The sequence below is a fragment of the Silurus aristotelis genome (assembly GCF_946808225.1).
Source record: "Silurus aristotelis genome assembly, chromosome: 8".
Lineage (NCBI taxonomy): Eukaryota > Metazoa > Chordata > Actinopteri > Siluriformes > Siluridae > Silurus > Silurus aristotelis.
Genome location: NC_139581.1, coordinates 16,466,730 through 16,477,648, shown reverse-complemented (window position 1 = coordinate 16,477,648; position 10,919 = coordinate 16,466,730). Strand labels below are relative to the sequence as shown.

Below are 10,919 nucleotides of genomic sequence, written 5' to 3'. Positions count from 1 at the left end.
AGTTATTGGCACTTCAAGAAAGACAGGTCCAAATACACTGTTCTTTTTAACCCCCCACACTTTTACTTTGGCAAACCCTGCCTCTTCTCTTGTGATTTGTTTCTTTCTTTAAACCATCCACCAATCAGACAAACAATGGAGTTGATCATGTTTCTGTAGCAACCAGAACAAAACTTTTTTGTCCCTCTTGTGTTTTTGACTGAATGTTTGTCTCAACTTGCACCGTCTAAAGTAAAAAAAACAAAAAAAACAAAACTTTGCTCTTATCGTGTTATGCTGAACTAATGTATAATAATGGGAAATAAATGCTTCATAGGCAAGATTGATTCATCTTTTTCCCACTTTTATGGACAAGTTGGAACATCCATTTGAAGAAGAAAAAAAAAAGTTGCCAAGAGGCACTTTGTACAAAGTGGTTTCATTTTAACTGTCCATGTGAACAGTGCTTCTGTCAGTGTTATCTTCTTTCCTCTAGCCTTCCCACTGCTTAACTTAGTTAAAAAAAAAAAACATTTAAAGCTAGTCAGGTTATGGTTGATTACACTGTAATGATGGCTGCATAGTGTTCAAAAGGTTTAGTCAACATTTGCATCCGCAATTGCAGTCAAGTCTGTGTATCTGAGTGAAATCAACAGCTTTGCTATCCAACAATCACACCGAGAGCAAAATGAAGATTAAACAGAAAATTGCTCCAATACTGTGACCAGAATGACAAGTGTATTATCATCCGTTAGTTATGAAAATTAAATTCTCTTGTTGAACCATACTTTGTATAAGTGCATAAAGACACTTAATTAATCATACAACGACTTTTACATGTTGTAAATCCAGTGACTCACTGTCACCCGAGACATAACTAAAATGTAGTTAAAATGTCTGAAATCCATGCTACAGTTTTGTTTGTGATTTTTATGTTTCAGCATTATGCATCACATATTTGCACAGAGTGTAGATGGCTGTATTATTACTTTTTCTCTAATAGGTTTCAGAGAGTATGCTTTTTAATGGCAAAATGTTTTATTTAATGGCAAAATGTCTGAAAAACATTTTGTAAACAGTTCTGCAGGCACTGTGTGTAATCATTATCAATGCAATGTTCGGTAATTTACAAATTATTTACTTTAATTTAAAGCATTATATGCAATATATAATTTAAAATGCTTAATTATACAGGTTTGCTCTGTTGGTTTTGTAGAAGGAAGGAGACTCAAATATATACAGCTATCTGAGTGTTCTTTGTCTTCACGCTTATGCACAGCTCAGTTGTTAACAAGGTGCAAGGTGGCACACAAGTCTATTCTTGGGCATGATACTTTTTCTAGTATTTTTTGTCTTTTTTCAAGGCTATATATTTTTTTAGAAAAAGCAAAAAAAAAAAAACAATAAAAAGCCACAATTTTCCATTATAAACAATGCAAAATATTTAACAATTATGTCTTTTTAATACAAAATAAGCACTGCCCTAAACACTATTCCTCCTGAGGCTGAAATAGAGCAGAGAGTTGCCAAAGGCTCGTTTTTGGGCAATACAGTTTGCATTTGCTTGTAGTTGATATCACTAGGAAGCAAATTTAAAGCTTTTATTAAACAGTTATAGTAGGTACGTGGTTGCACGGTTACAGGTATAACAATCAAACTATTATGTAAGTTGTTGTATTCTATAGCTAGAGGATGATTGAGTGCACCATGTTCCGTAGTCTCATACTGTATTGTAACGTCTAATAAAATGGGCAGTAAATATGCACAAGGTGCATACACGCTATTAGTGGTCCCTTTGCAGTAATTAACAAAGTAGCAGAGATGCCAGGTTGCGCAGCAGTAGATAGTGTGCAGTCACCGTGTTCCCCAGTATAAATGTTATTTTTTATTCCACACATATTGATATTAATAGATGTCCACTGATATGGGTTTTTTGTCTGGCCGATGCAATTAGATTAAATCTGTTTCTTATTAAGACATGATACAGACGATTGCTTAAATGAAACATTTATTAAACAAGCCTCCAATTGGTGCCCTGGTTTCCAGCTTTTGGTTCTGGTTTCTACCTGTAGCCCAAACTACAGCTGGTTGAAGGCTCACTAACAATACAGTTCTAAAAAGTTAATCTCATTCTCTCTCCAAATGCAGCCTCATATTTATCCTATGAAATATATAGCAAGGAGATTCTGATTGGCAAATTAGCTAAGCAAATGAGCACAAGGAAAAAACAAACAGAACAGGCTTGTTGCTGTTCTTGTTTTTGCAACTTGGCAGATATGATTGAAAAAAGCTGCACAAATCCGTTAATAATGATCAGCCGATGCCGATTTGAATTAAAATTGAAAAAAAAAAAAAAACGGCCCGATTGATTGGCCGACCTCTCGATGTTTAGTTTACTACGTTACTCACAGGCCCCAGTTAAGACTTGGTATGTGGTAATATGACAGCCTTTTGCCAAAGCTGAATTTTTTTTATTTAATTCTTTTAGTTTATTTTCTATGGCATTTAAAAATCTACAACTTGAAAAGAACATGTTATTGACCCTAATACATTCATGCTGAGATCTTAAGGCAGAGTTCATGTGCTTCCTGACATCTTCAGAAATGTTCTGATTGTACTTTAGAAGTTGCTGCTTTTTCAAACAATTCCTTTCAGTAGCGACAGAAATAAATAAACAGTGGGTTTCCCAGGCCTGCATGAGGCGGGTAGGAGCTTCACCAGACTCCTATTAGCAATGCATGTTTGGCTTCAGGGAGTGTCTCTTATCCATACTGGAAGAGTGTGTGCTTGTGGTGCAACCTGCAAAAGAGAAAAAGAGTTTTGCACTGTATTAAGAATCTGATGATAGTTTGTTAAAGACGTCCAAAATCTTTTCATGCCTTCAACATTATATCAGTTTCAAAATTTTTTGTTTGTTTGTTTGTTTGAACAAGTAGGAATTCTTGTAAAACTGTAAAGGTCAGGACTGTAAACATACAGCACATTAGTATCTTTAACAAAGCTCATTATACAATGTTGATCAAATTAATTAAAATACACTTGCATGACCTCAGTGGTGAAATACAGCAGAAATAGTTACCACATTCTTGTATAGGTATATGAATAGGTTAAAATAAAACACACTATGAAATGTAACACAGTTTCTCTTTGCAGTCATATTTCCCAACAGACATTTAAGTCAACTGACTTAAGAGCCACTGCAATGATTGAAATTGATCCCAATTGTCAGGCGTTCCAAACCTTGTCATAGTAGTTTGGGTGCCATTTTAGGGTCTTTACCTTGTGTGGAACAAGTTTCATAAGTACTAAAGGTCACTGATTCTCTCTCCTCTTTACTAGTTCTGATGCTCTGCCGCAGCAATGTTCAGCAAAAAGAAGAAGCAGCGCATTCAGATCTCAGCTCCCTCCAACTTTGAGCACCGTGTGCACACTGACTTTGATGAGCAGGAGCAGAAGTTTGTGGGGCTTCCTCGCCAATGGCAGAGCCTCATCGAAGACACGGCCAAAAGGCCCAAGCCTTTTATCGATGCCACAGTCATCACCACTGTGGAGCCTCGCAAGGTAAAATTCTGTTTGCCACATTGATTATTTGTGCTATATGATTTTGGTCAGGATCAATACACAATGTTGACATTGTTGTAGATTATGATTTTTTTTTTTTCCATATTTGTTCAGAAACACACTTGGTGTGGTTTGGGTTGTACAGTAAAGATCACATCCGGTATTTTTGTAGTCCATGCTAGAAAGACAACAAATAATTGTTAAGGAGTTTAAGATAGTGGCTGGTTTGGTGACCTTTGGCTTTGCTTGGTGCTGTCTGTTTTTCAGGCCATAGTGCGAGGTAGTAAGATAGGGGTTGACGGTTCTCTGACGTGGCTCCTAGATGAGTTTCAAACCATGTCAGTGATCCGTTCGAACTCGCTGCGACGGGACAGTCCTCCCACACATCCTCGCAGGGACTCTGGCTCCTCTGGGACACAGGAGAACGGGGAACATCATCATCATCATCATCGGCCTCATGATCATGTAGGCGAGAGCAAAGAGAGGTAAGTTTTGTCTTATTCTGTATTTTGTTGTTGTATTTGATTGTACCCTTTCATTTCCGACAGCTGATCCTTATGTTTCTTATTTGTTTGCGAGTAGAGAGAAAACACGTCCCGATTCCCAGAGACCACCTCGAACCCACAGAGAAGACGGAAGACCAATGCAGCCCCACGGCCAGGAGCCAAGCAGACACAAAGATCAAGAACGACCCACTGGACCTCACGCACCACCTCACAGAGAACGAGAACGAGATCACCACAATCCAGTGGTCTGGAGGGAAGTGGCAAATGACAAAAGGCCAAAATCCAGCTACACAAGTCAGGATGAAAGCCCACAGTCTCCACGAGACAAGAGACCTCTCTCTGGACCAAATGTTCAAACCCCCAATCTGCCTCTTACAGAGGGTATAATGAAGCCAGCTCAACAAAGTCGGCCATTTAACACTTACCCCCGCACTGAAAGTGACTCTGCACGAAATCCCAGCAATCAGGTGAGAAAAGACCAGAAAACAAGAACTTTCTGGGGACAAAAAAGGCAACTGTGGTGGGCTATTGACACATTTTTATCAGTATGTTTACATTCTGCTCTTTGTTACTTCTCCCTTATCTCCTTTTTTCATTGTAGGACCTGAAGCCAGGCAGGACTCACGATCCTCCTCAAAATGGCCCGGCCAGTGGATCAAGCCGAAGTGGGAACAGTGGGGGTAAGGGCTCCTCCCAGCAGCATCATGCCTCTCACCCTGCTTTGGGTCCAGAACCTGCCCATAGCCAGCCATTACTTCCAGCATCTCGACCCACTGTGCCTTCTGGACCACCACAGCAACCTCAGCGTGTTTCTCATGAGCAGTTCCGTGCTGCCCTGCAGATGGTGGTGGATCCTGGTGACCCACGCACCTACCTGGACCATTACATCAAAATAGGCGAGGGCTCCACTGGTATTGTGTGTATTGCAACAGTTAAGAGCACGGGCAAACTGGTAGCTGTGAAAAAGATGGATCTGCGCAAACAACAGCGTCGAGAGCTGCTCTTTAACGAGGTGAATTTAATTAGAATTCTTATTCTAACTTTGTCAGAAAAATACTCCTTGTGTAGGCTGATGTTCGATAGCACATTATCTTGGTTTTTAACCTCCAGAATAGACACCACTACACATGTCATATTGCATGAAATCTACACTGTTCGCATTGTCTGTTTTCATATTTGTCAAGGTGGTGATCATGCGAGACTATCACCATGAGAATGTTGTGGACATGTACAACAGTTACTTGGTCGGTGATGAGCTCTGGGTCGTCATGGAGTTCCTTGAAGGTGGAGCGCTCACTGACATTGTCACACATACGAGGTAAGTGTTTGTGCTTATTTCTTACTCGCGCTGTTTGTGTGACCCGCGCTTATTATCGCAAGGATTATACCACAATAAATAGTGCACAAATATTTATTTTTTCATCACAGTAAGCTAGTAGATCTTAATACTCTACTGTTTATGCATTTTAACTTTGTAATATAATGTTATCCACTAGGTGGCAGGATTTCCCACTAGTCAGTTATGTGCATGTTTCACAAGCATTAGACTCTTGAAATTAGTTTTTGCATCATCACGAAAGTGTTTTATACGTGCTGTATGTGTTTCAGGATGAATGAAGAGCAGATCGCCACTGTGTGCCTGTCTGTGCTTAAGGCTCTGTCAGTGTTGCACGCTCAGGGTGTCATCCATAGAGACATTAAAAGCGACTCTATTCTACTTACTCATGATGGCAGAGTGAGTTTTTTGCCTACCATTTTAGATCTTTTTTTACTTTTTAAATATATACAAGTTTAAATCACAGTTTTATAACCCTTCTTCTTGAGCACCCAAACACACTTGATTTATTTAATTGGCTGTAGATGTTTTAGGGAAGACATTAAAATGTGCAGCACTGTTGGTACTCCAAAACCAGGTTTGGGAACCTGTAGGTTAAATGACACCGTTGGTTTGGAAATGTTATGCAAACTTGTTTAAAAACTCATCACCACAGTTATCTGTTCCGTTTTGTCTGTTCCCCATGAAATCTTACTTATTGTGGTTTAAAACCTACAGCTATAATGTGCTTGGAGGCTTTGTGTAAAATGTAAAAATAAATGCATGCATATTTTGTAAAACAAATCAGCACCACAACTAAAGCGTAACAGAAAGATGGGTTTTAGTGGTTCATTTCCAGTCACTTATGGTGCCCCTAAAATATATACTGGTACATATACTGTGTCATACAAGCGCAAGGTTTCATTTTGTGGTTGCAGTAAGAGAAGAGGAAGTATTTTTTGAAGTAATTGTCATTTGTTTCTCGGCAAGCTTTTGTGTTTGCATTTTTATGTTTCGTTTCCTCATGTCACATTGGCCAGACAGTCTTTTTGGCCATAAATCGTCTTTTTGTTTTGCCAGCCATGCAAAACGTTGTTTGCAAAATATTATTATCTTTATACCAGATTGTTTATTCATCCCAGAGGGGAAACTCATTTAATGATATTTGTGTGCTTAATAAACCACAGTACAAGGCATATTCCTCAAAGCAACATTTACATCATTTAACAAGAACTTGTTGCTGAAATAGAATGAAGGTATTGGCTGAAATAGTAGTTGCCTACATGACTGCACTGAATGGCATTACTTCAAGATAGAAGCTTTATAGGAAGTGACCTCTAGTCTACTTGCAAAATGTGTAGAACAAGCCTGGAAATTCCCTGTGTAATACAAGTCAAACTGTTTGGATGTATTATATTTGACACTGTGTTTTATTTGGGCATCAAATGATGATGGTAATTATGGTACGTTTTCTAAACATTTCAGATAAAGCTCTCTGACTTTGGCTTCTGTGCACAAGTTTCAAAAGAGGTCCAACGCAGAAAGTCATTGGTTGGAACTCCATATTGGATGGCACCTGAGCTCATCTCAAGACTGCCATATGGACCAGAGGTTAGATTCTGCTTTCACTTTCTTGTCCTGCTGCATTTCAACTTATAAATGTGTGCTTTAGCTGTAAGAATTGTTTCTGTTCTTTTGCATCTTTGCTCACTGCATTCTGCTTGATGGTACATTACAAAATACCAAAAGGATCTTTTTGCTCACAGGTGGACATTTGGTCTCTTGGCATTATGGTAATTGAAATGGTAGATGGAGAGCCTCCCTATTTTAATGAACCTCCACTCAAAGCAATGAAGATGATTCGAGACAACTTACCACCCAAACTAAAGAACCTTCACAAAGTAAATCTTTAAAATTTTTCTGTTTCATTGTTCGTGAAACTTATTGCTTTGAGGCAATGTCTGTTGTGAAAAGCGATATAGAAATAAACTATTGTGTGTTCAAAGTATTGGTTTATTCTATAATCCTCTTTCTTACTTAGTTTTTTTTTTTTTTACTCTCTCAGGTCTCACCGCTTCTCAAGGGCTTCTTGGACAGGATGCTTGTAAGGGACTCTGCCCAGAGGGCCACTGCTCAGGAGCTCCTCAAGCATCCATTTCTCTCTAAATCTGGCCCTCCCTCTTGTATCGTGCCGCTCATGAGGCAAAATCGCATGAGATGAGCACAAGAGTGACAACCATTCCACCAGGAGCTTTTGCTTATCTCAAAGAACGGACCCTTTTGAGGCAGGAGGTTTGCAGACAAGTGTGGCTCTGCATGCTTTGGTTTTCAGATTAAGCATTTGAAAATACTTGCCTCAAAATACTATAAACACTGCTGTTGACTTGAACTGAGGCTTTTCGAAGGGACTAAACCGAAAGAAGCTCTGCAAGGACAACACTGTTGATTTTACACTAGTTGTATGATCACTGGAAACCTGCCATCTTTGGTAAAGTGAGAATTGAGTGTCAGTGTTCCTCTTTTACTAAGGAGGGTTTTTGAATGATTCCGTGGTTTGAAAGATCTCTCACTGACTGTGTTTCTGGGTGAAGCAATTACTGTCTCCCTTTAACATCTTGGACATTTTGGAGCTGCTGTCTCCCATCGCCCCAGCCCGAATCCCCACCCACACAGTGGAAGTAGTGCTCTGTTTCTAAACAAAAATTTCACCTCTCGCACCGTAACCACTTTCTGACTTCTAACCAATGTAAAGAGGAAAATAACTACTGAAGAGCTATATTGTACTTTATCAAAAGTAAAAAAAAAACACTAGGCTTCTGTTACAACCCTAGACTAGGTCAACACTGGATGTGTGCTTTTAATTCTGCTTTTAATTCCTTTCCAAGTTTTTGGGTGTTTTGATGAAACAATGTCCCATATCGTTTTAATAGATTTTGTGAATTATTTTTTTTATTATTTTTTAAATATATATCTTTTTCGGTGACAGTGAAGATATTTTAAGCACTGTTTTAGGATTAAAGCTGCACTCCTGGTTTATTTTTTTTTCTCTTTCAACCCAACACTAAATATACAGGAAAATCCCTCGTCCCTTTAAAACAGTATGAAATATCACCAAATATCTAAAGGGATCTCTTACCATGTAGCTCTGCATCTCGACATACTGTGTACATTCTTGTGCAGAATTCCTTTTAACATGTGAAGTGTTCGAGTGAAACTTTCAGGACTGTGTGAACATACAACTGGACCTATGTGTCGTATTCAGGCAGAACTTGTGATTGTGAAAGCTTTGTCGATTAGAAGATGAACTAAATCGGATGCATGAAATCAAACGCTATCCTGTAGCACTCTAGGCCTGGCACAGTCCCATGTTCCTCAGTCTAAGCCTTCGACTGTTCAGAAGCTGCTGTCCCTGTGTCCTGCTGCATATAAACACTAACAAGAACGGCCTATAGTGATGTAGCTTTGGGCTTGTTTAAGCACAAATTCCCATTTTAGTGCAGGGCTCTGTAAGTAACTGTGCCTTTTATATTCTATTCAAAAGCTCTTAAAGGCTTGCATTGGAGCATATTTGCTTGTACCTAGACAGCAACCTAAGATGTGACACTAACTGAGAGAATAACTGTAAACTTCAGTAACAACACTACACCCAGCATAGAGTGTGCTTGTGCTGTTACACATGTTTCAGCCTTAAATAAGCAAATTGATCATTTGGGAGTTTCTTCTTATAATAATACGAAGAAGTAATATTTTTTCTAATATAAGTGTGTAGAAAAACTGGAGATGTAGCAATGCAATGTATATGATGAGAGTTTTTTAAAATCTTACTGATGCCTTAATAACTCTCATTCCAATTGTAGTAATTCGTTAACAAATCAATCCACGTGTAGATCTAGACAACAAATGTTACATTTTTTATTTAATTTTTTGTTTGAGTTTTTTTTTGTTTAACTAATAATACTTACCAGCAGCTTTTTTTTCTTACAAAAAAGTGCTCCAGTTTTTGGAGTAGAAACTAAAAGACAATCACACATCTGAGTAGCATAAACATTTCTTACAGTAAAAGTAAATTAACTTGTACAAATGATCCTTCAGTGACCAAATAGCATTCATGATATTTTTTTTTTAAACTGGGAATTGTTTGTAAGTATTAAGTTGATCTAGGAACAAGTCATTACTTTGTTCCTTAACAGCCTTAATGCAGTTAAATCCTCCACGCTACTCAGTGGCACATGCAGTTGTCAATATGCTTTCCAGTGTGTGATTACGGAGTTCTGGCCCAAAAAAAAAAATAAGTCTCTCAAATTGAAATTTTTCTTTAACATAAAATGTTAATAATATTAGGGCATGTCTTGAAAACTGCAAGTGTTGCTTTGCTGTTAAATGGGAAATACTGTAGTGTGAGAGATGTAAATGTACAGCTCATTTATACATGTATATGAATTTGTGTTTGGAAACATCTTGTACCATTCTGTCCATCTCCCCAGTCACGATTCTGCCTGTGTTCATTAACTAGGTACATTTCTGCATTTTGAAGATGCACAAATGGGTTTTTACACCATTATTTCATTTCTCTATTTGCTAGTAATATAAATGTTGTTGAACATAGACTGTGTTCCGTACAGATCATATAACTGTAGAAATGCCTCATGCTCACAGTACACTTTCACTACTTGTGAGGAATGTGTCATTTAGGTTTTCCTGATTTCATTGTGTTTATTTAAATCCGTTGTACTGATACAGATGTGGTACTGGCATTGTACATTGAATTGCTTTCCTTTCAGATCTGTTAGTTTGCCAAAACCGCAAGTCCAGGTAATGGGCTCTGCTTATTCATACAGCGTCTGTATCAATACATTCTGAAACCACCGTCTATGTTTGAGTGTGTGTGTGTAATTTAAAGCAATATCTGTAGTTCTGCAATGTGTAATTTTAGCGTTTAAACAGTTTGTTTTGGTTTGAAACGACTGAATGGGAGTACACTTTAATGAGCGATGGCATGTAAACAATGATTCAAAAGTTGCGGTCTTTCTTAGCTGGCAAACCCATGATTTTAGATTCATTTCCTCAGACACAAGCTCTTACTCCTGTTTGGACTGCGACTACTATTGACTGGCCTGTTCATGTTTGTGCCTCAGCCAGTTCAGTCCTCTCATTGTGTTAACTCTAGTCTTGCAGAAATTTTACTTTTGGTTGACACCTGATGTCAGTTCCCTTCATGATTTGTGATATTATATTGTTAAAATGACTTCCTCCCTCTCACCCTATTTTTATTTTTTTTCTTGGAATACACTTTCCTGCGTACAAATATTTGTCTCTGGGATTCTTTAAATCTACTTTTTCATTTTAAAGAAAGTAACAAAACGTTTAACACCAAACCCATGCTCGAAATCTTTTAATTCCACAGTCCTCAAGTGGATTTTGAAAATAAAAAGTGTTAATTAATAACAATCTTAATCTGACCTGAAGTTTCAAATTATCTTTCACATTTAGTGATGTATGTAGAGTTGCTTTTGTGCTTTGATAATATATTTTCTCATGACAGGTTTAATATAAACAAA

General features: G+C 38.0%; 1 protein-coding gene across 1 annotated transcript in view; it reads left to right on the top strand.

Annotated features, from left to right (window-relative positions):
* The window catches only part of pak4 (p21 protein (Cdc42/Rac)-activated kinase 4), a 15,297-nt gene extending 4,631 nt beyond the window's left edge, over window positions 1–10,666 (top strand). Inside the window, exons 2-10 of the mRNA XM_083547657.1 lie at window positions 3,319–3,540; window positions 3,808–4,025; window positions 4,123–4,513; window positions 4,648–5,058; window positions 5,231–5,364; window positions 5,655–5,781; window positions 6,847–6,972; window positions 7,128–7,262; window positions 7,427–10,666. Of these exons, the coding sequence (XP_083403783.1) occupies window positions 3,340–3,540; window positions 3,808–4,025; window positions 4,123–4,513; window positions 4,648–5,058; window positions 5,231–5,364; window positions 5,655–5,781; window positions 6,847–6,972; window positions 7,128–7,262; window positions 7,427–7,582 (1,899 nt within the window). The 5' untranslated portion in view covers window positions 3,319–3,339 and the 3' untranslated portion in view covers window positions 7,583–10,666. The remainder of the gene's footprint in view (window positions 1–3,318; window positions 3,541–3,807; window positions 4,026–4,122; window positions 4,514–4,647; window positions 5,059–5,230; window positions 5,365–5,654; window positions 5,782–6,846; window positions 6,973–7,127; window positions 7,263–7,426) is intronic.
* Window positions 10,667–10,919: the final 253 nt, after the last annotated feature.